This window comes from Rattus rattus, chromosome 1 (genome assembly GCF_011064425.1).
Source record: "Rattus rattus isolate New Zealand chromosome 1, Rrattus_CSIRO_v1, whole genome shotgun sequence".
Taxonomy (NCBI): domain Eukaryota; kingdom Metazoa; phylum Chordata; class Mammalia; order Rodentia; family Muridae; genus Rattus; species Rattus rattus.
In genome coordinates, this window is record NC_046154.1 from 250,392,359 (window position 1) to 250,420,348 (window position 27,990).

At 48.6% G+C, this 27,990-nt stretch overlaps 1 protein-coding gene and 1 long non-coding RNA gene across 2 annotated transcripts in view; one reads left to right on the forward strand and one right to left on the reverse strand.

The window, feature by feature from the left end:
• Grap2 (GRB2 related adaptor protein 2) overlaps window positions 1-20,462 on the forward strand; it is a 75,386-nt gene extending 54,924 nt beyond the window's left edge. Inside the window, exons 3-8 of the mRNA XM_032918113.1 lie at window positions 5,486-5,577; window positions 9,343-9,462; window positions 14,288-14,456; window positions 16,697-16,921; window positions 18,455-18,571; window positions 19,071-20,462. Coding sequence (XP_032774004.1) covers window positions 5,486-5,577; window positions 9,343-9,462; window positions 14,288-14,456; window positions 16,697-16,921; window positions 18,455-18,571; window positions 19,071-19,250 — 903 coding nt within the window. The 3' untranslated portion in view covers window positions 19,251-20,462. The remainder of the gene's footprint in view (window positions 1-5,485; window positions 5,578-9,342; window positions 9,463-14,287; window positions 14,457-16,696; window positions 16,922-18,454; window positions 18,572-19,070) is intronic.
• Window positions 20,463-21,061: 599 nt separating this feature from the next.
• LOC116913811 lies at window positions 21,062-27,546 on the reverse strand. The gene is made up of 2 exons (XR_004389643.1): window positions 26,937-27,546; window positions 21,062-22,354 (listed from the first exon to the last, which is right to left on the reverse strand). It is a non-coding gene; the product is annotated as an uncharacterized LOC116913811 (long non-coding RNA).
• Window positions 27,547-27,990: the final 444 nt, after the last annotated feature.

Sequence of the window (27,990 nt, forward strand, 5' to 3'; positions counted from 1 at the left end):
CGTCTGATGTCGTCATCTCCTGTCTCTTCCTCCCTCGATCATTCTTACACACTGGTGCCAGAAGGACTCTTTCCGAAGACAGAGCAGATCAGATCATTTCCTTGCTCAAAAGCATCATGACTGCCATTACCAACTTGTCGAGATCTAACCTACTATCCAGTCTCACAGGCAGGCCCGTGGGTGCACACGTACACACAGCACACATCTTTGAGGACACTGTCCTTGCTCCCCTCTGTGGTATACATCATCTTATCTCAGCCCTCCCCTCCCTCTTCCTCCAAGTGTCCTTTTGAATTCGACCATCTTTCTAGAGACACCCCTCCCACCTTTCCTGATCCTCTCTCTTCCTTACTCCCCACGTTCCAAGCAAAACTAAACCTTCTTAGATACATTTTCCAGGGTCTCACACACTTACAATATTGCCTCAGACAAGCTGTACTTCCAGGGCCATCTGTCACTACCATAGTTCCTTACCACATGTGATCTTAACTGCCCGTTTGCCTGTTGGCTACCCCACTGGCCAAAGTTTTGTAGGGAAGAGGGTTACACATACTTCAGCATCTCTAGGAGCAGAAAGTTACTTCGAAACAATGTTAGATGAGTGAGTGAGTGAATGAATGAATGAATGAATGAATGAATGGTGGTTTGCTCTTCCATTGAGAAATTCCCTGAGAGCAGAGAGACTGTACCTTCCCAGCATCTACCACAAGCCACGTCCCCAAACAGGGACCCAGTACATATGCCCTGACCTGGGGAACGGCCATTTATGTGGCCACTTAGACTCCTATCAGCAAGCCAACTCTGTCCACCTTTTCCAGTTCTGCACATTTGCAGCCATAGTGGTTAAAGAGCAAACCACAGAGAGCCCGTGCTAGAGCTCTCATGTCTGAATGGTGGCCATTAGTGATCATGTCAGTCATCGCTAGCCTGAGAAAACACGCCCAGGGACCGCTGCAGACCATTTCAAGGGCAGCCCTTGAGTGCCCTAGAAAGTCACTTGGAGGTGCTCAGGTTGATTGGCCTTCAGCTCGAACGATTAAGCAGACTTTTTTTCATTAGAGAAGTACAAAGACGTGTTTGGCTAGCTTACCGGCTATTCTCTCCTGCCCCTTCTCTGCCTTCCCAGCTAAAACAGCAGGCGCTTACTAGATGCTGACCCACACGGGATAGCAGACAAGATGGTGGATGAGGAACCTCTGCCAAGCGGCTTGCTCCTTATTCTCCAGGGAAATAAACACTTGGAAAGGACATTGGGGATCACACTCCTCGAGTTTGTACCTGTGGCTACGCAGGGCACAAGTCTACACTGGGATCTGCCTGCAGCTCTGGGAAACGGCTTTTGACCCAATTTGTTCCTACCTGTTTCTATAATGTGTCCAAGCCGACCCCATTTCTTCCTACTAAGGGAGGCCTAAAAGCACTGACTTAATCCCACACAATTAACTTCCTTGATGCTCTGGCTTTCCGCCGTGCCTCCAAGAGCTGCCCTTCCATCCAATCTTCCATTCCTTCCCAGACATACGCTGGCCTTTCTCTTCCCACACCTAGCCTATTCTCAGGCCATGTAACCCAGAAAATTATTCTCCTAGGGAACATCTTAAGGACGACGACACAGCAATTTAAGTGTAGAACTTCATGTGTTTGGGCCACACTCTTTGCCCGGGCTTCCATGAGGGATACAAAGAGATAGGGGAACTGATTCGAAGAGATGAGAACAGGAAGCTTTGGGGCTCAGGGCCCACAACGGCAGGAGGAAGCCACCACCCCTCAAAAGAAAAAAAATAAACCATTTTTCTCTGCAGAAAATGAGAGATTAAAAAAAAAAAGCCTCTCTACACCATAAAAAGGCCTGTAAATTCACCTCTCTGGAAACACGGTCTCAGGCAGATCAAGCCCCAGGCGGTAGAGACAAATGGCTGGCAGCCCCGGACAATCTTTAGTTTCTACAGGAGGTGGATGAGTGCTAGCCATGATTACTTGGATTGTGGCTGGTTTCCGGTCAGAGAGCAAGCTACAGCGTGTGATTCGTGTGATTCGTACTGTGATAAGCCAATTTCCGAACGGCGGCCTCCTTCCCCCTCACCTCTGCTCCATTAGGATTTGATGTTGGTTACCCTGGCCAACCCCCACCTCCCCCAGGGTCGACTGTGACAGGAGAAACTAATTCCAAAGCTGTCAATTCCCAGAGCAGCGCATGGAGGGGAACGTTCTCGTGCTTTTTCAGTGGATACGAGACGCCACTGCTGAGTTTCCTCGCCTTCCCTTGACCTAGTTTGTGCCTTCCCGCCCCCTCACTCCCTCAGCACACACAGACCCACACCCATCCTCAGCAAAGCTGAGAGACACATTTGATGTTGGAAAGTTTTCTGTTCTCAGCAATTCTTGAGCTCAAATATGGGACGTGCTTTAACTGCTTCAGAAACGAATGATCACAGCCCAAACATTCATGAACAATGCTTGCAAGAATTACAAGCCCTTCTATGTCCATTAGAACTGGAGTCCTCCCTCATAAAGATAACAAAACATATGTGTGTGTGTGTGTGTGTATACATATATTCATACGATGTATATACATATGATGTATATATATACACACATATGTATGTATATATGTGTGAGTATACATATGTATATACATACATACGTGTATACACATACATATGTGTGTGTGTGTGTGTGTGTGTGTGTGTGTGTGTGAATGTTTTGCCAGCTTGGTTAATCCCAGCAACTGGGAGGCAGACACAGGCAGATCTGAGTTGGAGGCCAGCCTGGTCTACAGAGCAAGTTCCAGGGCAGCCAGGGCTACATAGAGAAGCCCTGTCTTGAAGGAAAAAACACAAGCCAGAGCTCAACCTGTCCTCACCCAAGCTCTGTAAGGCTCGAGTGAGCTGCTGCATTTCAGATGGCTAATTGATTTGTCCTGTGTCACACAGCTAGTGACAGAGCTCAAGCTAGAAACCAGGTTTTCCTGTTCCAAACCTGATGGCTCTTTTCTTCCACCTCAGCAGTGATCTTGGAGGCAATGGCGCCCCAGTTTTAACCCCAGCACTAGAGAGGCAAAGGCAAGCTGATCTCTGTGAGTTCGAGGCCAACCTGGTCTACATTGTGAGTTCTAGGGCAGCCAGGACTACATCGTGAGGCCCTATCTCAAGAGAGAAATTAAAATGTGGAGTCTAGGGCTGGGGATGAAGTTCAGGGAGCAGAGAGCTCACGGGGTATGTGGAGAGCCCTGGAGACTTTTCCCAACACAGCAGAAAGCAGATGTGGCGTTGTTTGCCTATAACCTCAGCGCTCAGAACATGGAGACGGGAAGATCAGAAACTCCCGACCACCCTTGGCTGCCTCAGGATTTGGTGGCTGAAGCCCTGTGGGAGGAAGGAAGGGAAGGAGAGAGGGAGGGAGGGATGGGTTTCTCCAGCATTAGCTCTTGATGTGGAAGAGAGAAATCCAAGGAAGTCAGGACTTCCACACCTACCCTTCCTGGCTGAGTCTTGGAAACCCCAGTCCCCAGCCCCCAGCTCTCTCCTACGTCCAACACATACATCCACAGCGCCCACCGCTCACTGAGTGTTTCTTCTCGGTTGAAGAAGTACAGCCGGAATTCACCCGCTACAAGCTGAAACCCACGGGTCCCTCCTGCTCCTGCTCCTCTCTATTTCAGAAGAGACATCACCACCCACTCAGTCTCCTAAGCTAGAAACCCAAAGTTTTCCCAGAATCCCCTTCTCTCTCAGCTCCCCTAAATGGTTACAAAATCCTGCCGGCATTTACTTCCTCGAATCCTCCAAAACAGGTCTTTTCCTCTTCTTAGCTCAGACCCCATTGTCCCTTACTGGGTGGGCTACACCCATCTCCCTCTGTCCTTCCCCTGGTTTTGCTTCACCCCCAGCTCCCCTTCCAAGCCCCTCCTCAACTCTCATTCTTACTGTTATTTCCTGACTTAAAAACCTTTTTATCAGTCTGAAGATTAAAAAAAAAAATCCAGAATTTCCAACCATGGGCTGCAAGGCCCTATGCAAAGCCCTCCTCCAGCTAATAAAACCCAGCTAGAGCAAAGCCACCAAACTCCAAGAATGTACCTCAGATGAGAGTCTTGGGTCATCACAGTTGGACCAATTAGCTCATCTGGCTGCCTGGGGAGGTCTCCCGCTGTCTTTCCCATCTACCCTCTGCTCTTCCTTCCACCCTAGCATCTCTACCCATGGAAACATTTTCAGCTACAAGAGAGAAACAATGACTAGAACAATAGCAAAGAGTTAATATTCCTCCAAGCCCAGGGAAGGGGTTGGGGTAGGGGGTAGGGGGTAGGGGTAGGGGGCTGTGGGATAGTGACTCCAGAGGCTTGAGGGCGCCATCAAAGTTTTCCCAGTCTCTTATGCTGCCATCCTTGGGTAGAGACACTCACTGTTCTAGCCTAAGCCCACATTCTCTGGAAACTTTCTCAGTGGGGATGGCAAAGACTTTCAAGGTTGTCTCATTTGTTTCTTTGTTTGTTTTCTGAAATCAATACAGCCATGTGAGTGGCCTGATGCAGGTGACCATATGTGGGTATCAGTCACAGAGGTCCCTGTATTAACAGAAGAGACTCTTGGTTTCTTCTGACGCTGTTTACAAAGGGCAGGGCAATCTCCGTAGAGAGCACCCCTCCCTCTCAAGTTCTCACTGTGACCACACAGCTCAGGCAGGCCTCGGACTGACAGAAATCCTCCTGCCTCACCTCCCTGAGTATGAGATGACAGGCATGAGACACCGGAACATACCGGAACTGTCATCCCAAGTATCCTGAATTCCATCCCCCCATTTTCAAAATTCAAAACGGGAGTCTAGAATATAAAGCATTATAGTTTAGAAAGCTGGTCTCACTTGGATATCTAAGCTTTAATCCTCTGGTTTAAAAATAATTTTTTTGGTCAGACATGGTTTTTATACCTCTATAACCCCTAGCACTTGGAAAGTAGAAGCAGGAAGATCAGGAGTCCAAAGCCATTCCTCATAGTGAGTTCCAGGTCAGCTCGGCTACATACGGACTTCTCTCAAAAAAATAATAAGGGATGAGTTAACAGATTGGTGGCTGACAAGACAGCTAGTAGATACCTTTGATCCCTGGTGCCCACAAAGTGGAAGGAGAAGAACCAGAAGTTGTCCTCTGACCTCCACAGACGCATTCTGGCGCACTCGTACGCACAGACAGATGAATGCATGCACATAAAGACATGTAAAGTACTAAACTTATAAGAAGGGATTCAGGGCAGTCTCTGAGCACCAGGTCTGAGCTCTGATAGGGTGACATGAGTGGGGAAAAATAATGATGTAAAGAGAAGCCAAATTCTAGAGAAGCAAGCCATGCTCTACCCTCCTTCCCACTAAGCTCTAGAGCTGATGTCCCGTCCAATCCCTTAGGCTGATTTTCCTCGAGGCTCTGCAGCCCCTTTCTGCTGCTCAGTGCAGCTCCTCTCATCAGAATTCTTTGTTCTTTTCCTTCTAGATCCTAAGCAACCAGGAGGAGTGGCTCAAGGCGGAGCTTGGAAGCCAAGAAGGATATGTGCCTAAGAATTTTATAGATATCGAGTTTCCTGAGTAAGTATTTCCAGCCTGCCAAGATGGGTCAGCCCACACATGCTCCCCTTACTTTTTCAGTCGTCACTAAAATTATCTATGCATACCCAAGGAACTGTCAGAAATGGCTGCCTCTGGAGATCTCCCTCCCCAGCCTCCAGAACCCCGCAGCGGAAGGCCAGGGTGGGAGGAAGATTTATTTGCATGGCATCACATTCCCTTCTGAAGTTTACACCATGTGCATGAATCGCCTATTTAATTATATATACATATATATATATATATATATATATATATATATACACATAGAGAGAGGGGCGGGGAGAGGGGAAGCTTGTTAACATCACCTATAATGAATGCAGTTGCAGGATCTCCTAGAATCCCAAAGGGGGCGCTGTTGGACATCACTCGTCAAAAGCCATTCCGCAAAGTTCTTGACTGCCTAATGTTGCCTTCCACCCTAAGCAGGGAACCCAAACTGTATGGGCCTGCTCACCCCAGTCCGGGGTGGGGGGAGGAAGGGAGGATTCCCTCCAGAAAGAGGAAGTGAAACACAGATTGGGCTGTGTTTGTCTCAAGAATTGACCACAAGTGTTAGATTGAAATCTAATCTTGTCTCAGAGCCAGGGTCAAGCCCCAAGAGTATAGGCTTTGTAAGAAAATCATAGTTAATATTGGTGACTCAAGCAGTCACCTTCCATGACCCAGGAGAGACCACTGAGCCAACAGGTTGACCACTGACAAACCCCCTCCCCCATGGGCCCTAGCACTGCTGTCATCCACCAGGCGGCCACTCGAGGCCACTCAGTCTCCCACCTACCTCTCAGCTCTGCCACCTTCCTCCCAGGTGTATGACTGTCGAGGGAAACCACGGGAAGAGAAGGACCTCGATCTCCTCCCCCACCCTCAGGCCCACTCCCACCGGGCCAACACCCCCTGCTGCCACATTCAGATGCAGCTGCCCGGTGCCTCGCCCATAAACACCCCCACTCCCACCACCCCTACTCCCACCTACCTTCTGTACTCAGATGACCAGTTCACTGTAGTCACCGCGTCCTCGGCCAAAGACCCAAATGAAAAACAGAACCACAAAACTGTTGCTCCCAGCTCCTTCCGGTTTCTCTTACACTCCCTCAAAGGTGTTTGCTTTCCCTATTACCAACTCCGTCCGCGCACGCACCCCCAGACTCAAGAAGGTCCCAGCCAGCTACAGACTACAGCCTTACTTTCTCAGCCACCTTGGCAGCATGGGACGTCTTCCCATTAGAACATTCTCTGTCACCTCCACAGTGCCTCTTCTTCTGGCTTCCTCTCCTTGGTCCTCCAGTGCCCTGGCTTCTCCTCTTCAGGCTCCTTTGCTACCCTGCTCCCCCCACCCTCCAACCCCACCCCCCATGTTGTCTCCAGTAAACCTTTCTTATTACCATTTCCTTTTCCCCAGCGGTGTGTATGATTATACCATATGCAGAGGCCAGAGGATGCCTGTAGAGATATTATTCACCTCTTTTGTGACAGGATCTCTCACTGGTCTCTCTCGCCAACCAGTGAGCCTCAAGAATCCTCCGTGTTGGTCTCCCCAGTGCTGGTTAAGGCGCCCATCTCCATGGCAGGCTTTTATGTGGGAACTGGGGACCATAACAATTCAGGTTCTCACGCTTTCAAAGCCATCTCCCCTGACCAATTTAAATGACTTCCCACCCCCAGCATCCTGTCCATTTTGTTTCCATTTTCTCTCCTGGCTCATGATCCCCTGGTGTGCCATTTTTGATTATCTTCTTGTTATTGTGCGTCTCCCGGGCCACCTAGAATGTTAGTTTCCCGAGAGTGAAGTCACTTGTCCGCTCTGTTCACCACTATTTTCCTAGTATCAAGAAAATGGTCCCAAGTGTTCAAAGGTGGTCAGTAAAAGCCGCCAGACCCAGCCAAAGTGGAATAAAAGGTTAGTCCCAGCACCTACGGTTAGAGGAAATAGAATCAGAAGTTCAAAGCCAGCCTCTAACATATAACAAACTTAAATTCAGTCAGGGCTACGTGAGGCCCTGTCCCCCCAAAACAAAAGTAATAGGTTGGGTGTGGTGGTGCACACCATTGATTCCAGGCACTTGGGAAGCAGAGGCAGCCAGATCTCTGTGAGTTTGAGGCCAGCCTGGTCTACACAGTGAGTTCCAGGATATCCAGGATTGTGTAGAGATATACTATTTCAATGTAATTAATTAACTAATTCAAACAAAAATATAAATAAAAGATGTCAAATAAAATGAAAAATAAGCCTTGGAATAATAAGGAAGATTGGAACCCTGGCCGCTTGTGTCCGACACAAAATGTGTGGAAAATTCTGGAAGTCTTTAAAAAAAAAAAGCAACCAAAAATCTCATACTCTATTCTAGTTAGAGAACGTAGCCTCTGCCTTTCCAAAGGTCTCTCTGCCTGTTGCCTCTGCTATAAACTTCCCTCGGAGCTATGGCTGAGGTGGCCCACACCACCTGCCTACTCCTGTCACTGGTGTGTGCTCTCCATGTGGCAATCAACTGTTCAGCCCTGCAGAGGTGTGGGACACCAGAAACCCCAGGCTCCAGCCTACCGCTGTGGCCCAGGTCTGGAGAGAGAATGTCCCTCCTGTCATCTGAGTCCGGAGTCAGGGGCCTCAGATCCTATGAAGCACAGAGGCCTCCCCCGCATTCGCCCTAAAGGGACTTGAGCATTAATTAGCCTTTCGATGGCAGCAATTAGAGCAGCCACCTAGAAGCAATGTGACAGGGTTCAGCCTCTACCAGCTATGACAGAAACCTCCATTCCGGAGTAGAGAGGAGTTTGTGCTCTCCTGTCGAAGCTGCAGCCACTGTTCGCCTAACCCAGTACGTTTGACTTTTTGGAACATTCCGGTCACTGTCGCCCTGACTGTATGCACTCTGGGAAATTTAGTTTCTCTTCTATACCTCTGTTTCCTCCATAAAGAATCATCCGACCTGGATTCATATTTTTAGGTGGATGACCTCGAAGGGCAGGGAATGGCTCACAAAAAGAGTTAAAGAAGTTGGCTGTAAAGGTTGCTGTTAGATTTGCTCAGCTCCAAGTGTTTGTAAGATTTTCTGAACACTTGGCAGTCTCTGCTGGACACAACATGTCAAGCCCCTGAGGCTCCAGTGTTAGCCCAAAGAGCCTAACCCCTGAGCTGGAACCATCCCAAATGTTCCTGGGGAAAAGTGCCCGGCCACTGACATCTCGGGAAGGGAATGGGTGCCCAGGCCTTGTCTGCCATCCTGGCTTGGCCGCCGGCCTCCATGCCTGCAGCAGCCCTTTCTACCCCATGCATTCTCTGCTCTGAAGTCCTTTCCTGGTGATAGGTAGCTCCACCCCACTGTGAACCAGTCCCACACGGCCCCCATTTGGGTACAGCAGCAAACTCCCATGATTCAAGTTTCCCAAGCTAGAGAGAAACTTCTTGAAGGACGTGAAGAGAGAGAGAGAGAGAGAGAGAGAGAGAGAGAGAGAGAGAGAGAGAGAGAGAGAGAGAGAGAGAGAGAGACAGAGAGAGAGAGAGAGAGAGACAGAGAGAGAGAGAGAGAGAGAGAGAGAGAGAGAGAGAGAGAGAGAGAGAGAGAGAGAAGAGGTCCATTGCTTCCCTGAAAGCAGTTAGCTGGCATTGCTTGGTTTTGGAATGCATGCCCCAAACCCTGACTCAGGGTCCCTGACCCCCTCCCTTGAGTCACCGCTTCTCCATGTCCCTTCTCCCTCCGCGCCACCATCATGTGTCTCCAAGAATTCTTTTGCCCTGTCTTGCGATAGGTGGTTCCATGAAGGCCTCTCTCGACATCAGGCAGAAAACTTACTCATGGGCAAGGAAATTGGATTCTTCGTCATCAGGGCCAGCCAGAGTTCGCCAGGAGACTTCTCCATCTCTGTCAGGTACCGGCTACTCCTAAACCCACCTTGATCCTTCTCAGCCTGCTGAAGCTGGGAGATTATCACTGACGAGAAACATGTGTCCTCAACAAATCCATACTTGGATTTCTGTTCAAAATGACCTGTGTAGTGGTGAGGAATACCTTTAATTCCATGCACTCAAGAGGCAGAGCCAGGCTGATTTCTGTAAGTTCAAGGCCAGCCTGGTCTACATAGTGAGTTCCAGGACAGTCAAGGCTGCCTATTAAGAACAGTTGAAGAGAAAAAAGAACGGTGTGCATTTATCTGCTTCTCCGTACTGCCCAGGTATTTTCAGAAAGCAAGTTGATCCGCGTTATGTGTGTGCTCTGAACAGCACCGGACACCCTGCAGACATCAAGGAGTGTCTGTGGAAGTAGGAGAGGAAGAAGGAAAGGGAACTCCCACTTGGCTACGGAAGTTTACATCTTAACCATTTCTGTTTCTGTCAATAGAGGGCTGAAGAAAGGCTGGAGAAGCAGAAACCCCAAGGTCGCTCTCCCCCAGCAAGGTCACAGCAAAGCAAAACTGAAAAGAGCAGGGTAGAGATGAGGGAGGCACCCGGTGAGGGGGATTAGAAAGAACTTCGACACTGTAACCCTTGTGTCTCACCTTCCAGGAAGTGACTCAGTCCAGACAGGGACATGACACAGACCTGAACTGAGAAACCCTAGATCTGCATGCAGTGTGTGTGGTCAACATGTCAAAGACTGCAAGTCAGACTTGGTGACCATGTAATGCAAGAAATGCAGCTCTTAACAGAGGAGGCCAGAGCCTACCCAGGCCACACCCCCTGCCTGGTGAATTGACAGGCAGCACTACCCTGCCTTAGTTGATAGGTTCTAAAGGTGTGAGGCTTTACTGCTTCCAGTGCAGAAATCTAATCTCTGGTGATAAACTGGCTGCTTTGTTATTTACAGAAAGAGAGAGAGAGAGAGAGAGAGAGAGAGAGAGAGAGAGAGAGAGAGAGACTTTTTAAAGCATAGGCAGGAAGGACTAATAAACAGTGGGGCAGTTGTCTCTAGGCACGTGAACCTCAAGTGTGCCTGCAAATACCTTCGTCACCTTAATGTCACCAACCTTGACATCTTCTAAAACAAAAAGAACACATATATGTAGTGTGTGTGTGTGTGTGTGTGTGTGTGTGTGTGTGTGTGTGTGTGTTTAGGGACTTGAGACTCTCCTTCTACCATAATGTTGGTCCCAGAGACTGAACTCGGGGCATCAAGCTTGGTGGCAGGCACATTTACCCACTGTCTTAGTTACTCTTCTGTTGCCGTGAAAAGACTCCATGACCGAGACGACTCTCACAAAGGCAAGCATGTAATTGGGGGCCGGCTTCCAGTTTCAGAGAGCGAGCCCACTATCATCACGGTGGGAAGCATGGCAGAAAGCAGGCAGACATGGTGCTGGAGAAGTAGTTGAGAGCTACATCCTGATCTGCAGGCCAAGACAGAGGGGTGGACGAGAGGGAAGGAGAGACACCTCGAGTGGCACACTTCCTCTGCAAGACCACACCTCTTAATCCTTTCTAGTAGCCCCGCTCACTGGGGACTAAGCATTTATATATATGAACCTATTGGGACCATGCTTATTCAAACCATCACACCCACTGAGTTATGTCACTAGCCCTGTACTCTTAGTTCTCCTTAACTAAAACTTCCTATCTCAGGTAGTCATAAATATTAGCTCAAGCCAATATTAGTATATATATCAAATTCTAAACTCCTTGGATCTTCAATAGAGAAAATTTGGTCTATTAATAAGCCAACCAGGGCTGGATGGATGGCTCAGTGGTTAAGAGGTCCTGAGTTCAATTCCCAGCAACCACATGGTGGCTCACAACCATCTGTAATGAGATCTGATGCCCTCTTCTGGTGTGTCTGAAGACAGCTACAGTGTACTCATATATAATAAATAATTCTAAAAAAAATAAATAAATAAACCAACCAATCCTATTTTAATTTTATATTTCGCTTTTTTGGTAAAATTTTGTGTGTATGAGTTTGGCATGTATGTCAGCATATCATGCATGTGAAGTGCCTATGGAAGCCAGAAAAGGGCGTTTGATCTCCAGAAACTGGAATCACAGGTGGTTGTCAGCCACCATATTGTTGCTGGGAATCCAACCCCAGTTCCCTGGAAGAGCAGCCTGTACTCTTCTTTTTTTCTTTTTTCTTTTTTTTTCCGGAGCTGGGGACCAAACCCAGGGACTTGCGCTTGCTAGGCAAGCGCTCTACCACTGAGCTAAATCCCCAACCCCCAGCCTGTACTCTTAACCACTAAACCAATTCTCTAGCCCCAATCAAACCTGTGTTTAAGGGCCTCAGTCACAAACTGCACCGAGCGGTTTGTTAGCCTGAAGTGCATCTTTTGGTGCCTTTGATTTTCAGAATCTTGACCTTGACTTTTTCAGCTAGGAGTTATGGGTCATATTCTTTGACTGACATGAATTGTATACAATGTTTAGCCTAGACTTACTTCTCCCAGAGTTTTGCCTGGTACTGAGGCAAGGCAACTTCTTGTGATCATTAGAGTATTCTCCACACTATCTTTTGAAAACATGTACCATACATCCCAAAGCAAAACCACTTTTATTTATTTGTCCAGATACCATATGGCATGGACACGAAGGGTTAAGAGCCCGTGATGGTTCTCTTGCTTAGCCTTTGCTAAGTCACATCCCCCTCTTTACTCCTCAGTACCAGTAGGCCATCCTACATCATAGACACGGTGTCAAGCAGCAACATGATGTCCCTTGGGATTGCTAAGAGGGACTGGGTATATGATTATTATATACAAGAAATACTTCCTCCTGTATGAGTTGGGATGCTGTATCTTGAAGAAATGGCACTGTGAATGTCCCAACTCCTGGGGAAGACTAGCAGTGATGGCTGTGTGTCAGTTTCTACCCCAAATCAGTTGGGTAGCTGTATATAACCTTTGACTTCTCTTGGCAATGAACAGAACCCAGATTAAAGAAGAGAATAAAGGCCAGAATCCCCATCCCCTCCAAACACAAACCCCTAAAACTATCCCTAGGAATCCCCTACTGACCTTCAGAGGAATCTCGACTCCCCAAAGCCCTTTACCTCTTGACCACTAGAACCAACCACTGACAGCACTGAGGCTCATACAGCTACAACACACCAACGCAAGTCTGTTTGGAAAAACAAAACAAAACAAAACTTGATAGCCAAGACTTAGCTGTGGAGAAAGACCAGAGCCGAGAGTAAAATCTACCCCCTTATTTTCATCAGACAGTTATTCCGATTTCTGCAGACCCGACTGGTAGCAAAAGGAACGGATGTAAAGGCGGTCAGCATAATTACCCAGCACAGCTGGTTCAGACAGGGTGTTCTTCTTCAGGTCTGCTACCTATTGACCTTGACTAAGCCCTTGGGTCTCTCTCAGTCTTGGTATCCTCGCCTGTAAACCAGGAAAGGCCAAACTATCCTCAAGGTCTTTTCCAATTTAAATCTACTACTCTGTACAATGTGTTTCCTCCCAAAGTACAAACACGTTATAGTCTTATTTATACAAAACATAAACTAAACCCAGATCAAGACGATCTCATTGCATAGAGTGATTAATTCCTTAGGGGAAAGGGTAGCCTCTTACCCGCCGCTCAGCTCTAGACTTAAATGAGGTGGGTCGAGCCATTTCTAATAGCCGGGTCTTTTAAAAAATCCTCTTCTGCAGAGGACAGGACTCTGCTATTGCCTTCTTTCAAATAAACATTATGAAAGGTCTCTGATTGCTTACTCCTTACTGGGAACGGATCTGGAGAGATGACTCAGTGGTTTAGAGCATAGAGTTCTGGCAAAAGATCCCAACCCCCACACCAGGGAGTTAACAACTGCCTATAACTCCAGCTCCAAGAGAAGCAACTTCTGGCTTCCACAGGCACCTACACACACATGGCAGTCACACAGACATATATGTAATTTAAAATAAGGCAAAATTGTAAACGCATTTGGAACATTTTCCTTTTCTTGACCTACCTTTTTCTACATATATTTGTTTGTTTGTTTGTTTGTTTGTGTGTGTGTGTGTTTAGTGTGTGTGTGTGTGTGTGTGTGTGTGTGTGTGTGTGTGTGTGTGTAGGTCAGAGGACAACTTGGGGGAGGTGGTTCTTTCCTTCCACCTTGTGGGCTCTGTGGATCAAACTGGTTATTAGGGCTAACAAACACCTTTTACCTGCTAAGTCATTTCACGAGCCCCCCTTTCTTCTTTCAAATGTTGGTCCGGCACCCAAGACAGATTCTAGTTCGCCTGATCACCTTCTGTTGATGGACCCTCCCACTACTACTAGACCCTTCTGCTCCTAGAGCATGGTTCAGACTGCCTGTATATAGATTGCCTGCTGTAGAATGAGCAGCTCTTCTGTGGCATGACGGGGCCACTGGCCTCTTAAATTCTCAGCAGCTGATTGCCTACATGAGACCTACCTGAGATGGTGGGCTCATGTTTCGTCATGAAACGGGGAAAAGATCATAAGGCTATAAAGGCAGTTAATAGAGGCTGAGGGAAAGAAACATTCTCTTCCGTGGTATGTTGTCTGTGGTACCATAAGTATCTCTAATTAAACTCCTTGGTTGACAAAGACAGACTAGAGTGGAATCATTACTTCATTCTGTCATTGGTGCCCGGTCTAGGTGAAACAGATGCTTATGTCATTCCCTGACCCCAAAAAATGTTCATACAATGCCTGTCCAAACAGAACTTCCCCATCCCTGGGTGCAAACAGAACCCTCAGCAGGGGTATTGTTTCCATCCAACATACAACTTGAGTTTGCTTGATCTCCAGGCATGAGGACGATGTTCAGCACTTCAAAGTCATGCGAGACACCAAGGGCAATTACTTCCTGTGGACTGAGAAGTTCCCGTCCCTAAATAAGCTGGTGGACTACTACCGGACAACTTCCATCTCCAAACAGAAGCAGATCTTCCTTCGGGATGGAACCCAAGATCAGCAGGTACGCCTTAGGTTCAGACAGACTCCAGGCCAGAGATTTTAGGTAGCCTGAATTCCTGTGTAAGACACACACACACACACACACACACACACACACACACACACACACACACACACACACAGGGAGAAAAAGAAAAAAAGAAAAGAAAGGTATTCTGATCCAGCCGAGAGCTGATCCCAGCAGTCAGATCTCAGGTTTAATCCTAGCTGAACACTTCCTAACACCTCCTAGCTGTGTGGCTTTAGAAGGCCCTCAGATCCTGTTTCCTCATCCTTTAAGACGGCATAAACACAGGGTTCAGGAGGTTATGAGCATAAGAATCTGATGTCTCCCAATCTCTCCCATCACTCCTAACCACACGTTACAAAAGACTGTAGATGTTGGCTCATATTGCGGATGCTGTTGTCTAGTTCTTTGTGGGTCTTACACGAGTGTTCTCAGCCCAGGTCTGGGGTTGCTCAAGGGTCAGGACAGCAGTAGTACTAGAGAGTAGCCTAGGGGCCAGGTGTAAAGCACCAGGCAGTTTCCTGGTGGCCTCGAGGAGAACAGGGACTGCATAGGTTTAATCCTGACTTCATTCCTAACTACCTGTGTCACCCGATCAACTTCAGAACACTTTCTGAGGCCTGCAGAGGTGACTTGCTGCTCTTCTAGAGGACCCGAGTTTAATTCCCAGCCTCACGTCACACAGCTCGCAACCACCAGGAGTTCTAGGTCCAGTGGATCTGATGCCCCATTCAGGTCTCCTTGGGCATCTTCACACATATAGTACACATATACACAGACATGTACCACAAATAAAATAACTTTCTGAAGCTGGGTACGATGGTACATGACCATAGCCAGCACTTGGGAGGTGGAAGCAGGAGGGTTGCAAGTTCAAGACCAGCCTGGGCTACATAGTGAGCTATGGCAAGTTAGACACTGCCAATAAACAAACAAACAAACAAACAAACAGCATACAAACAAACAAAAAGACACTTTCTGAGTATATGTTTTCTCAGCATGGAAAGCACAATAGTATCGCTCTCGCTGGGCCCTTGTAAAGACTGAGGATGCTGTAACCACAGGCTCTGCCGCAGAATCTGGTCCACAGCAGGCAGGGACCAAAGAAGTTACCACTTCGCACAAGGGAGTCCACACACATGCGTGCAGGTGTGCACACAGACAAACTGTTTTTCAAAGAAAAGAACACAGGCACAATCAAGGAAGGAGCCTTGAGTGGCCAAGCTGGAATCCCAGGGATAGGCGGTTTGAAAAGGACACTCGTGCTTTTGGGGAAGTAAGCCCGCCCTTCCAAGTCACCAGCTGTTCTCAAGGCTGGGGTGTTGGAGTCATCAGAGAAGAGGGCGTTCCCAACCGGAGCACACAGAAGTTCAGGAAAGAAAATAAAGGTCAATGGAATCTCCTGGTTTACTCTAACCAGGAAACAGAAGTATTAACTCAGTAGGATGCGGTGCTCAGAGATAAGAAAGGCAGTATAAAGTTTTGTTAAACTGGCTTAAACGAGCTAATATTTGCACAGCGCTAGTATTTACGGAGCCCAAGGCTCCGTGCAGTTGTTTGTTAAATAAAAAATGACAATAAAGTATTTCTGCTCTGTGAGCTGTCAAGTGTGAAACAGAGAGACCTGGTTCCTTCCTGGCACATGGGGCACCAGGCCTGGTTTCCATGGTTCTGCCAGAAAGTTGCTGCCTGGGGTGGCTGTCACCAGGCTGTAAATGACAGCTCCAGGCGATGCAAAGTCAAGAGCAGAGATATCTGGAGGGTAGGATGTCCGGCAGTTTGGCAACAAGTGACCACATGCGGATTATTGGTCACCTGATCTTGGTTGGCCTTTGCTTTCTCTTCTGAACCCCTGTGTGCTCATGTCCTCTCGTGATTGTAATATGCCAGTCCTGAAAACAGCTACGGCCTGGGAGGGAGCACGCGTGTCCTTTTCAAACCACCTCTCCGTCTGTCAAATAGAATAGTTAAGCTTGACTACAGAGAGAAAAACAAACCCAGACCGAATGGATTGGGCAGAGACCACATGGAAACCGTTAGATTGTCAACCAGAGGCCTGAACTTCCTCAACTAGGGAAGACTTGAGAATTCGGAGGCCACTTTTAATAAAGAGGACGTCTAAACCTTTGATTTTCTTTAGGATCTACCACCACCACACAGTGAGTACCAGAAGAGAGACAGGAACGGGAGAGCTAGGGAAAGGATGGGTCTGGATCTCCTGTTTTCTCTCCCAGGGTCACCGGGGCAACAGCCTGGACAGGAGAACCCAGGGAGGCCCTCCCAGGGAGGTTCCAAGTGGGACTGCAGGAGAAGAAATCCGACCCTTGATGAACCGGAAGCTGTCAGACCACCTTCCTCTGGGTACCCAGCAGTTCCACCCGCACCAGCAGCTGCCCCCCCAGTTCCCGCCAGGGCCCCAGCCCCCTCCACAGCAGCGCTATCTGCAGCATTTTCACCAGGTATTTGAAGAGAAGGAAGGGACAAGGGCAAAGAGCGAAGGCTGGATAGTGAGCTCCAAGTTCATGAAGAGACGCTGTGTCAAAACATAAGGCAGACGGGGAGACGGAAAGATATTGACTTCCGGGGCCCATCCCCCCAACACACACACACACACACATACACACACACAAACGCGTGTGCACATACACACACACACACACACACACACACACACACACACACACACCTCCCGAAGACTAATTCTCCTGTCAGCAGCATTCAATTCCTGCCCCTTAACCTGTAAGAAGAAAACCGGATTAACACCTGCACAACCTTGATTGTTTATCTACCTCTGCCCGTTCCAGAAGGGAATTGCAAGAGGCTTACGGAGATGGACAATACAACACGATAACATTGGTCTACATTCCTCCACTGGGCACGCAGTCCTTTGTAAGCTGCCTGTATCTACTTTCCCAGGCCCATATCCTGCTACCAACCCCTGCTACCGAGCAAACACGCAATCCAGCAAACGGCACCACACTTTGTCATTGCATGGTTCAGTGCATTTTCTCTCTCTCTGTCTGCCTGATGAGTCTTTCCTGACCCAGGCATCACCTCTTCCCAGATGCCTTCCATGATCTAACTGGGCACCCCTGGACACTTTTGTTCCTGTTCACCTAGCACATCACTGTATATGGTTCTTCCTCTAAACCAGTAAACCTTCCTGATTTTTTTATTTGTAAATAGAAAAAGAACCATACAAGCTAGGTACGGCAATGCATGCCTACAATCCCCACATTTAGGAGACTGAGGCAGGAGGATTAAAAGCCCAACTCTAGCCTGGGCTACATAGTGAGTCCAAGGTCAGTCTGAGCTACAAAGCAAGACTCTGTCTTAAGATTAAAAGAAAAAAACTAAGGCTGGAGAGATGACTTAATGGATAAAGTGTTTGCTAGGCAAACCAGAGGGTCTGAGATCAGATTCACAGCACCCACAAAAAAAGCTAGCATTGGGGTGCATCCTTAACCTCACTGCTGAGGCAGATCCCAGGAACTCACTGGTCAACCAGTCTAGCTGAATCAGTGAGTTTCAGGTTCAGAAACGACCCTTCAAGTGGACAGAGAGTGACAGAGGATACCCCCCATGTCACCCTCAGGCCTCTACACTCACACATATACATAGACTGATGATGATGGTGGTGGTGATGATGATGATGATGATGATGGTGGTGGTGGTGGTGGTGGTGGTGGTGGTGGTGGTGATAATGATGATGGTGATGATGGATGGATGGATTGCAATCCTGAGGCCTAGGTAAACACGACTCCCCAAATTACTGCTATTTCATTGAATAAATGGAGGCCATCATCTTTGCCTTCAGAGTCCAAGATCCCTTCAGATTCCCCCCTGTGCCCTTTCCAAGATGAAGGATGATGATCACAAGTCTTCTTGGGTGTTAATTCTGTAGACAGCACCCCAAGCAAGGCACAGGGTAGGGTAGTCTGTGACAGCCACCCCTACCGATCTTGCAGCGGCCCTCCCTTACCTGTCTCTAGGACCGTCGTGGAGGCAGCCTGGACATAAACGATGGACACCTCGGCATTGGCAGTGAGATGAATGCCACCCTGATGCACCGGAGACATACAGACCCCGTACAACTCCAAGCGGCAGGGGTGAGTGAGTAGAGAGTGGGAGGAGGTGTCTCCAGAGAGGGCTTATTTAACCTGGCTCACCCAGGACGCTGTTTTCAAACTTTCTGTTGAGGTTTCACCCTGTTCTCCCTCCTTTGGCAGTGGGGGATGGGTGAGCTTTATCCCTGTGATCCGGTACACATGGCCTCAGGACCTCCTCAGTGATAGGGTGCTTACTTAACATGATTGGGTGCTTACTTAACATGATAGGGTGCTTACTTAACATAGCTGAAGCCCCAGCTTCCACCCCCCTACCACAATAGCAGAACAAGACCATATCAAGAGCAAAGGTAGTAAGTCCCAGGACCTTAGTGCCCAGGGCTGCGCATGCCAGGTCTGCTTTAGATCGCGGTGTGGTCAGCCTTTCAGAAGGGCTCAGAGTACTCAGGATAAATCTAGAAGCTCACGGTTCCTCTGTGTAACAGTTGTACCAAAGACCAGCCTAGTGAGCTCATCAGAATGTCTCCTGTTTCCCTTACAGCGAGTGCGCTGGGCCAGGGCACTCTATGACTTTGAGGCCCTGGAGGAAGATGAGCTGGGGCTCAGAAGTGGAGAGGTGGTCGAAGTCCTGGACAGCTCCAACCCGTCTTGGTGGACCGGCCGCCTGCACAACAAACTGGGTCTCTTCCCTGCCAACTATGTGGCCCCCATGATGCGATGAGTCATGCTGGGAGGCTTAGGGGCTTTTCGTCTGAAGCCTCCTGCAAGACGGGGGCAAGGGAGAAAAGCTGAACTCGATAACTACACATACATGCATACATGTGCATGTGTGCGCCTGTGTACACACAACATGTATATGGACGCCTATGTCTACACACAACAGTTTATAATAGTAATTTATTGGCAGGCAGGGTTGGCTGGTTGACTGGCGTGAGAAGGAACTGGGGTGGAGAGGGGGGCGTTTTGCCTGACTCTTCTCTGTGTGAGAGGGCAGCGGGGAGCTGGGAGCAGGGCAGGGAATCGTCTTTTCCCAGCCCTTGAACTTTCACCGGCTTCTTTCCTGGCTTGGGAATTGTCTAAGAGAGCAAGCAGCTAAGCAGAGATCACACCCCTGGGATGAACGTACAGCATGGGGCTGGGCTGGGCGGGGCATGTTAGGTAGTTCACCTGGCCCTGTCCACTTACAGGGCAGCTCTCCTCTTCTGCCCAGAGCAGGGGCTGCGCCCTGAGAATTAAGGTGTAGCAGATGCAGGGCTTTAGGCACCAAGCAAGTCTGAGCAGGGAGCGGGCAAGGGTGTGGTTGGGAGGCTCCGCTTGGTGTGGGAGAGCCCTACAAGCTCAGGCCTAGTCGATGACTGGCTGGGACTTTTACTTTCCATCAGAGACTGTCCCTGGGGTAATCCTCTTCCTCCATGGCTGACAAGAGAGTTAGAACACAGGAACACTGCAGAGCCCAGTGCTAGGGAATGCACAGGGGTTCTCCACAGGCCCCTGTGGCTTACTTGAATGCAGCTTCTGTTTCCCCAAGCTGCAGAGAAAGCTGCAGCCTAAATTCTTCGAAGTGCTCGGAGAAGGCCTGGCTGAGAATGTGGGATGTGTCAGCAGCCTCACTCTGTGGTAACAACAGTGTCTCTGGGGAGCTCAATTGGGTTTTGCTCCCGGTTTTCTGTGGTTGAGGACATCTTTGCCAGTGGATGAGAGGGAAGCCAAGAGCACTGACTGCAGATCGATAGCTAGACTGACAGACGGACTCTAACCCTCACTGGAGCTTCATGGAAGAAGAGTTTCCTCTTCTGTTTGAGTGCTAGGCTCCCCTAGCCTCCCTCCACCTAGGAAGAGGAACCCCACTGCCGCTGTCCCTCTGTCACCTTAAACCAGAATTGTGTGTCCTGGCGCCCAACCTCGGAAATAAAGCACAGAGAAGGACATGAGAGGAAGCTCGGTGCTTTTGTGGAGCCTGGAAGATGGAGGCTAGCAGAAGGCATTTACAAGGGTGTCCGTGTGTATGTTCTCCGATAGGAGAGGAAGAGCTGGGGCGAAAGCGATGGGGAGAGCGTATGTGACAGAGGGGGCCTGTCTCCATGTCCTCCCCTGCTTTAGGGAGGGACTGGAGGGCGTCTGTTACTGAGGGAGACAAAAGAACAGTCTGTGACTCACGAGTCACTGCAGTGTGGCATACACTCCGTCCCTTGTGACTCTGATTCAACAATCCTCTGATCCCTGGGCTCCCTTTAGAGAAAGAGAGGGACCAGGAGGGGAGAGAACATAGCCTGGAGGTTCAGGGAAGCAGCGCAGGAGTGAGGAGCAGCTGCAGCCCCGGGATGGGAAAGCAGGGAATGTTGTCAGAAGATGGGCGACAGGGAGGGGGGCGGCATCAAGTGGGGCAGTGAGAGCAGGCAAGGGCAGCTGGTACAGAAAGAAGCCTCCCCATCCCACCCCCCACCCCCCACCCCCAGTGTAGGTGAGGAAAGAGTGCATCGCAGGGAGGCAAAGAGCAGAGGAGGCGCCAAGAGGAAAAATGAGACCGGAAGCTGAGGCAAAGTGGGCCTGATCAGCAAGCTTGGTAGTAGGTGATGTGAGACATTACAGTAAATAAACGCCAAAAGTGGTGTTTGGCTTTACAGTATTTGCAAACCATATGCTTTAAACAGCCCACAAACTTCATCCATTTGGCTGATTCTGTGGGAGGAGCAGCCCTGGCTGAGGCAGAGATGACTAGCTTGGTTCTGGTCTAGTTACTATGCCTTGAAACACTCGTATGAGAATACAGTAATAAAGTTTTGCCAGTCTGGATCTGGTGTCCATGGGGCACAGCCCTAGGAGAAGGGGTTACTTCCTACTTTGGGGCAGCAGGGGTGATAGGCTTGAAGATACAGAGTTTCTAAAACCCCTGGAACGGGCTCTTGCTAGAAGCTCTCCTGGTGGGAGAAGGTAGGAGAAATGTTTACTGAGGTATTATCTTTAGCAGGGCTCAATTCAGAAGGAAACAGGAGAGTCACCCAAACCACTGAGGGAGACCAAGGACTCATAAGGAACTGAGTCAAGAAGACCAAACTGTCTACCTGGGGCTCAAATCTCCTTGGCTTCTGCTACTGCCACTATGTGGGGGGCATGAGGCATCATACCCCCAACTCTTATCTCTTATCTACTTTCTACATGCCAGCCTCTCAGAGGCAAGGGAGTGTGTCCACCCAGTGCTTCTCTCTGGCTGCACAGCCAACTGCCAGCACATAATCTCTGATTATGGCCGCCACACCTTAGGTGCGACCTCATGACATCTGAGCAGAGAACTTCCAGAGAAGAGCCAGTTCCTGTTGGACCAGTTAGGGCTTCCTCCCCACTTGCTGGAAATTACTTCATTTCGAATATCCAGCAGCTACCGTGGCCCACTCACCACTAGATGGTCTCGGGCTGATCTAAGGAAATGCTTCTCAAAATCTCAAGTGCCTGAGTGTTGTCTGGGGACCGTGTTAAGATGTGGGTTCTGACTCAGCCTTACATCTCTAACAAGCTCCCAGGTGCTTTGATCAGCAAGGGCATCGGCCTCACAGACCTAATTGGATTCTTTTTCTGGGGATAGTCAGCCACTACTCTTTGTTGCTAGCGAATAAGTCACTTTGGCTTTGGGACAGGCACAACTCATTACTGTCTTTATGACATCATTTCTGTTTGGCGGCCGGTGACTTCTTTTTGCATCTTCATCAGGAATCAGAAATTTTCCAAGTGACAGGCATTTGGCTGGAGACTCCAACAGGAATTCCCTACTAGAAATCACTTTAACAGGAGCAGAAGCTGTAGTAGGTGCAGAAGCCTTCTCCGGAAATCCTGAAGGAGAAAAAAATCAATGCCCATCACTTTGGGCTCTGGGCAAGGCAGGGGGGCATCACTAGATCTCAGCTCACAACCCACACAGGGGACTGATTGGCCTGGTCAAAATAATTGCATAGCACAATTATTTTGTCTAGTTTCAACGTGACTATCTGTAAGACGAGAGTGTGAAAAAAATCTAACACTGCAATTCTTTAAAACAAATTTATTTTTGTTATTGTTTTTCAAGTCCTTCCACTTCATCTCCCAGCCAAGGCACCCTTCCGTCTCCCATAGCAACTGCACTGTCCTCTGTGCTTGCTGCCCTGCATTCCTTCCTCCACACTCTCCACTCAGACATCAAGACAATCTTTGGTCAGACAAACCCAATCACACCACTTTTTTCTTCACAGGCACTTAAAACCTAAAATCCCAACTTGGTCCTACAAGGTCTGGCCCCTTCGGGATCTTCTCTCCAACCTCCTTTTACTTTCATACCCCTTCCCCACTGTCCTTCCTTCAGATGGCTAAGAACCTTCCTGGGGGGGTTTTCATAATTGTGGGTCCCCCCAGGATGCACATCCTGTGCTTTCCAGCTGACTGCTGTTCAGACTTGGGTTTACACGTCACTTCCTCTCATAACCACAATGTGAAATAAAATATCTCTTTAGATTACTTCTCGAGTCCCATGCTTTTCTTGAACACCATGTGCACTAGATTGAGTGGTGGGACCTCTCATTCAATTGAGGCTGTATGTTTCTTGGGGTGGGGATTGTTGTGTTTTGTAGATGCTGTATGTTCATAGCACATGGGGAAGGTATCAGTTCATATGTGTGTAATGAATGATGTTGTGTTCATCTTGGAGGGAAACTCAGGCATAAAATGAGAAAAAGGGGGTGAGACAAGATGTTCTAAAGGGAGGTGAAACACTTTATCTTACAAGGAAAGGAAGTTAAAACAGGAAGTAAAAACTCAAAATACCTTCAGGAAGTCCCTGAAACTGACTAGATTAACTAGGCCACTCTCTCCTCAGTAGTATATAAGCAGAAAAGACAGCTGTAATGCTTAGAAGAATCTGAAACAAAGCAGCCTAGAATAAGCAAAGACCAGCCAAAAGCCCGGGAAAAAAAAAAAAAAGAAGAAGAAGAAGAGACCAGCTAAACTGCCTGGAAGAGACTCAGACCAATCGAGCCACCAGAAAGGACACTCTCCAACCTGTTGAGCTACCTGAAGGTTGTGCAATGAACTCTGTTTCCGGTTTTCAGGAGCTATCACCCATGCTGGGGTGGGGTTGGCTCCTGTAAGTTATCCCTACCCTTGCCCCTGTAAGTAACCTCAGTAAACTCATTGCTTTAACACACTGGATGTTGGTGGTATCTATACTTTTTCCCTGTCTGGTTGAATAGACATTTGTTCATGTCTTCCCGGAATAGTCAGACAACAATGAACAAGTAGTAGGTGCCCAATCTTGTCTATTCATTCACCCCAAGTGCCTGAAGCTTGCCAGACCTACAGGGGTTGCAAACAAAGGGGTTTTCCATGTGACGTTCATGTGGTTGAAGCTTTTACAACTTCCCTCAGATTCTCCTCTGGGTACTTCTAGAGTTCCTGGGTACTTACAGAGTCCTGTTCCGTCTGCTCCTGTCCATCGTGCCATGCATCCTCCACTGACTATGTTTTGGATCACCCCGATCACATGTGCCTGATGGTGAAATGGTGTGATCCTTTAGGCTATGGAATCAGCCCTGGGGATCCATGTGGGCTGGAGAATGGCCCATGCTCAGTTCTAAAAGTATACCACAGCTGGGCTGGGTCCCTCCCAGTCTCCCATGAGCTGGTTGTGCTTCTCACCTGAGCCTATTAGATGGAACAGGAATGCCAACCTTCCCCTCTCTCCATCTTGTGCGCTCTCCCTCCTTGGTGCTCATTGCTTCTTCGGGTGGAGAGAACTGCCCCACGCTGCTTCATCTGTGCGCATAGGGGCCAGTGCATAGCACAGTTTTATGTTGGAGCTTGGCCACAGTTAGGTCATTAAATCAGCAAATGTTTATGTAGCACTTCTTGGGGTCTGATGAGATCAGCCCCAGAGTTCCTCGCTCTCTTCTCCCTGCTCTGTCCAATCCGAGGCTCCCCCACAGCTGCCTCATTTTTCACTTTACTCCCAGTGGCTACACTGGTCTCTCCTCTGGCTCCCTTGCTTCCTATCCGACCTAGGCCCCCACTGATCTAGCCTCCAATGGCTGCCAGACAGAGCTTATGAACATGTAAAGCAGATGACATTAGGCTCTTGTGCAGATCCTTCAGGGGCTCCCGTAGCTCTCAGTCTCAAGTCCTTAGCATTCCACCCAAGGCATTTGTCATCGGCCTGCTGCATATTTGTTCAGTCACGTCCCCAGCTCTCCTCTCCTGAGCCTTCTCAATCAGCCCCACTGAGGTCCCAGGATGAGTCATCCTACCTCCAGCCTCTGACTTTCCCACCTCCTGTCCCTTTTGCTTGGACTGTCTTTTTCCCACTTTGTCGTTCACTGTTTTTGTTTTTTAGAATGATGATAAATTAGTCCTGCAACTGTTCTGTTCGGTGTGGTGGCCACTCACTATGTGTCGCTATTAGATACTTGGCTGTTGTACTGTTTTGAAGATTTATGCATGTATGTATGTAAATGAATGCTCTGTTTGCATGTGTGCTTGCATGACAGAAGAGGGCATCAGATCCCATTACAGGTGGCTGTGAGCCACCGTGTGGTTGCTGGGAATTGAACTCAGGACCTCTGGAAGAGCAGCCAGTGCTCTTAACCACTGAGCCATCTCTCCAGCCTCTGGTTATTATGTTTTAAAATTTTTATTTAGTTGGTTTGTCTGAAAGGGCCTTGAATTGGATATGTAGCAGGGGATGACCTTGAAATTCTGGTCCTCCATTTCTCAAGTGCTGGGACTATACCCATGTGCCACCACACCCAGCTCACAACTGATACTTTAAACCAAGCGAATGCAATAGACTTGCGTGGTGAGTGGCTACCTTACTAGGACGGACGAATGGGTCCACCCTGCTCTGCCTCTGTCCCAGTACCCAAAACACTAAGCTATAGTGGATGATTTGTTGACCTGCCTCCACACCTAGATTGGATAGCTCAAGGCAAACAGATCACAGATCAGCGCGTGGCTGATACATGAACGCAGGCTCTGCTGGTAGGGCAAGCAGCTCTGAGAGAAAAGCACTGATTAGTGTTCTCTCCCAATTCCGTGATATAGAATCTGCGGGTCAGAAGAACGGGAAGAAAAGCACAGCCTTCAAGAAAATCTTTGCCAAAGACAACTTAGGGAGGGAGAAACCAGAAAAGGCAATAACACATCTACAGTTTTATATAAAGGATCTTATTTAAATTTTAATATTATACTTATATATACTATGAAGGCTAAAGGGGAAACTGCGTGTCAGGAGGCAAGAGAGCAGCAGAAGGGGCAGAGAGGGAAAGGGGAGGAGTGTGGAAAAAGGAATAAGAACTCAGTGTAAAGATATGTATGAATGAAGATGTCACAACAAAGCCAAAACAGCAGAACCTTTTCGAGTGATAAGAGTAAAAGGGTCGGTTTGCTAAGGGTCGCAGGGGGTGGAGGAATGACTGGACCAAACACCAGTACCCTCTAGGACAGGTCAACTACTCTGTGTGGTATACAGAGTAGGTCCATATCTGTTTTGTGAAACCATGGAAACGACAGCAGCAAGTGTGACCCCTGACATTAGCTGTGGACTTCAGGTGACAATGCTTCAGTACAAATCCATCAATTACAGAAAACACACCACTCTGTCACTGGCTGTTGAAACTAGGGGAGGCCATGCATGCCCTCTGGGGAGTTCTGTATCTCCTGTTTTACTGTGAGCCTAAAATCACTGAAAAGAAAATTCTACAAATAGATAGATAAGATAGATAGATGATTGATAGATAGATAGATAGATAGATAGATAGATAGATAGATAGATAGATAATCTGTCACCGTGGGGGACTTCACTGAGCTTGCAGTGGGGCAGAGACGTGTGTTTGGTTGGTTCTGGGGAACAAATGGAAACCCACTGCAGGATGACCTCATTCCTGTTCCAGTGAAGCGTCCTAGGCGTGGGAAGGTGTGGAAGGGATGTCAGATGTGCAAGAGGCTGGGCATGCAGCTGCAGGTAGACCATGGATCTAGCCTGGAGATAAAAGACTGGGGAGCCGGTCCTATCTTAGATGTATTCAGAAAGATGCATGTTCAGTGATTTTTACCTGGGGATGTTTGCTTGTTTGTTTGTTTCAAGACCTGTCCCAGGCATCTACCGAGAGCCCCACTCAGTCTGAACCTGAGATGGCGATCATGGAGCCTGGACTGGAAGCACTTTAAACACAGGTTGCCATTTCTACCTGAATGAGGAGTCTAAGAGTGGGCAATGCCTAGCTTGCTTGCTTCACGGGTACAACGGTGCCATCCCCTGATCCCTTGAGCATCAGCACTGTCTCCTCTCAGTGGCTGTTGCAATTCCCGGTATGGCAGGCAGACATGGCAATGTCTGGTGAAGAAGAGCTCCTCCCCACCCCACCCCCAAGTTTAATTAGTGGAATAAACCTACCCAGAAGTTCTCAGCAGCCATCTTCCTAGATGCCACGGGCAACACCGGATGCCACTCCTCAACCCGCCACGTCCAAGAGAATGAGCCAACCATCACTGGCTTAGCCTTTAGAGAGAGAAGGTTCTACCTATAGAAGGCAGAACCCGGGAGCCCACGGGGAGGAGATGCGGGTGGGCGGCGTGGAGGATGACTGCTGAGATCAGGTACACAGGGAATATTAGAGGAAGAACCAGCTTGTTTATGACCAGCAGGCCATCCCATAAACATTTTCTTGGCACAATAAAGGGTTAAGAAGGAGGCTGAGTGATTAGCCCTCAGCTTCCCTGAAAATGAAGCGTCAACACAGATGTCTATAGCCGTCCACCAGCCTTTCTCGATGGACTCCTTCATCCGCACTAATTCAACAGAATCAGCGCTGCACGCGGGGAGGGGGCTTTGTGTCTGCTCCGCGGACAACGTCCGGGCTAGCCTGGACTATGCCGTCGCATTCTGCTGACCCCGGTGTGAAATCCCTTTACCTAGGTGCTTCCAGTTAGCCCTCTGTGCAGGTCATCTGTGGCCATCCCATTTCTCTACTTCTGAATTCCCCAGGGGAGGCAGCAAGTGGCGTCTCATTCCCCAGCTCTGACCTGGTTATGGGGAGTTGCTAGGAAACTGCTTCCCACGCTGGAGGAGGCTTAGTTACCATGGCAAGTCCAGATGGGTTGGGGGGGTGCAGAGAAAAAGGAGGGGGTATGCACAGCAGCCTTGGCTGTCCTCACTCTCTCCAGAGCTACTGGAGTTTAAAGAAGTGCTTTAATTTGTCTGAACCTCAATTTCTTCATCCGTAAACAGAAGGCGTGGCTGGTTCTCTTCTTGCTCTAAACCCTTAGTGTGTGTAAACAGCATATGTTCTGTGAAGAACTGGTCCACAGACCCCTCTTAGGCAAGGTACAACTCAGGCTGGGTGCAGACAAGGAATGAAGTAAGTGTCTCTTTTGAAAAAGCAATAGAAGGATTATCGAGTACGCGTTTCCATTAAGAACTTGTGGCAATTCGGCCTTCTATTGGTAAA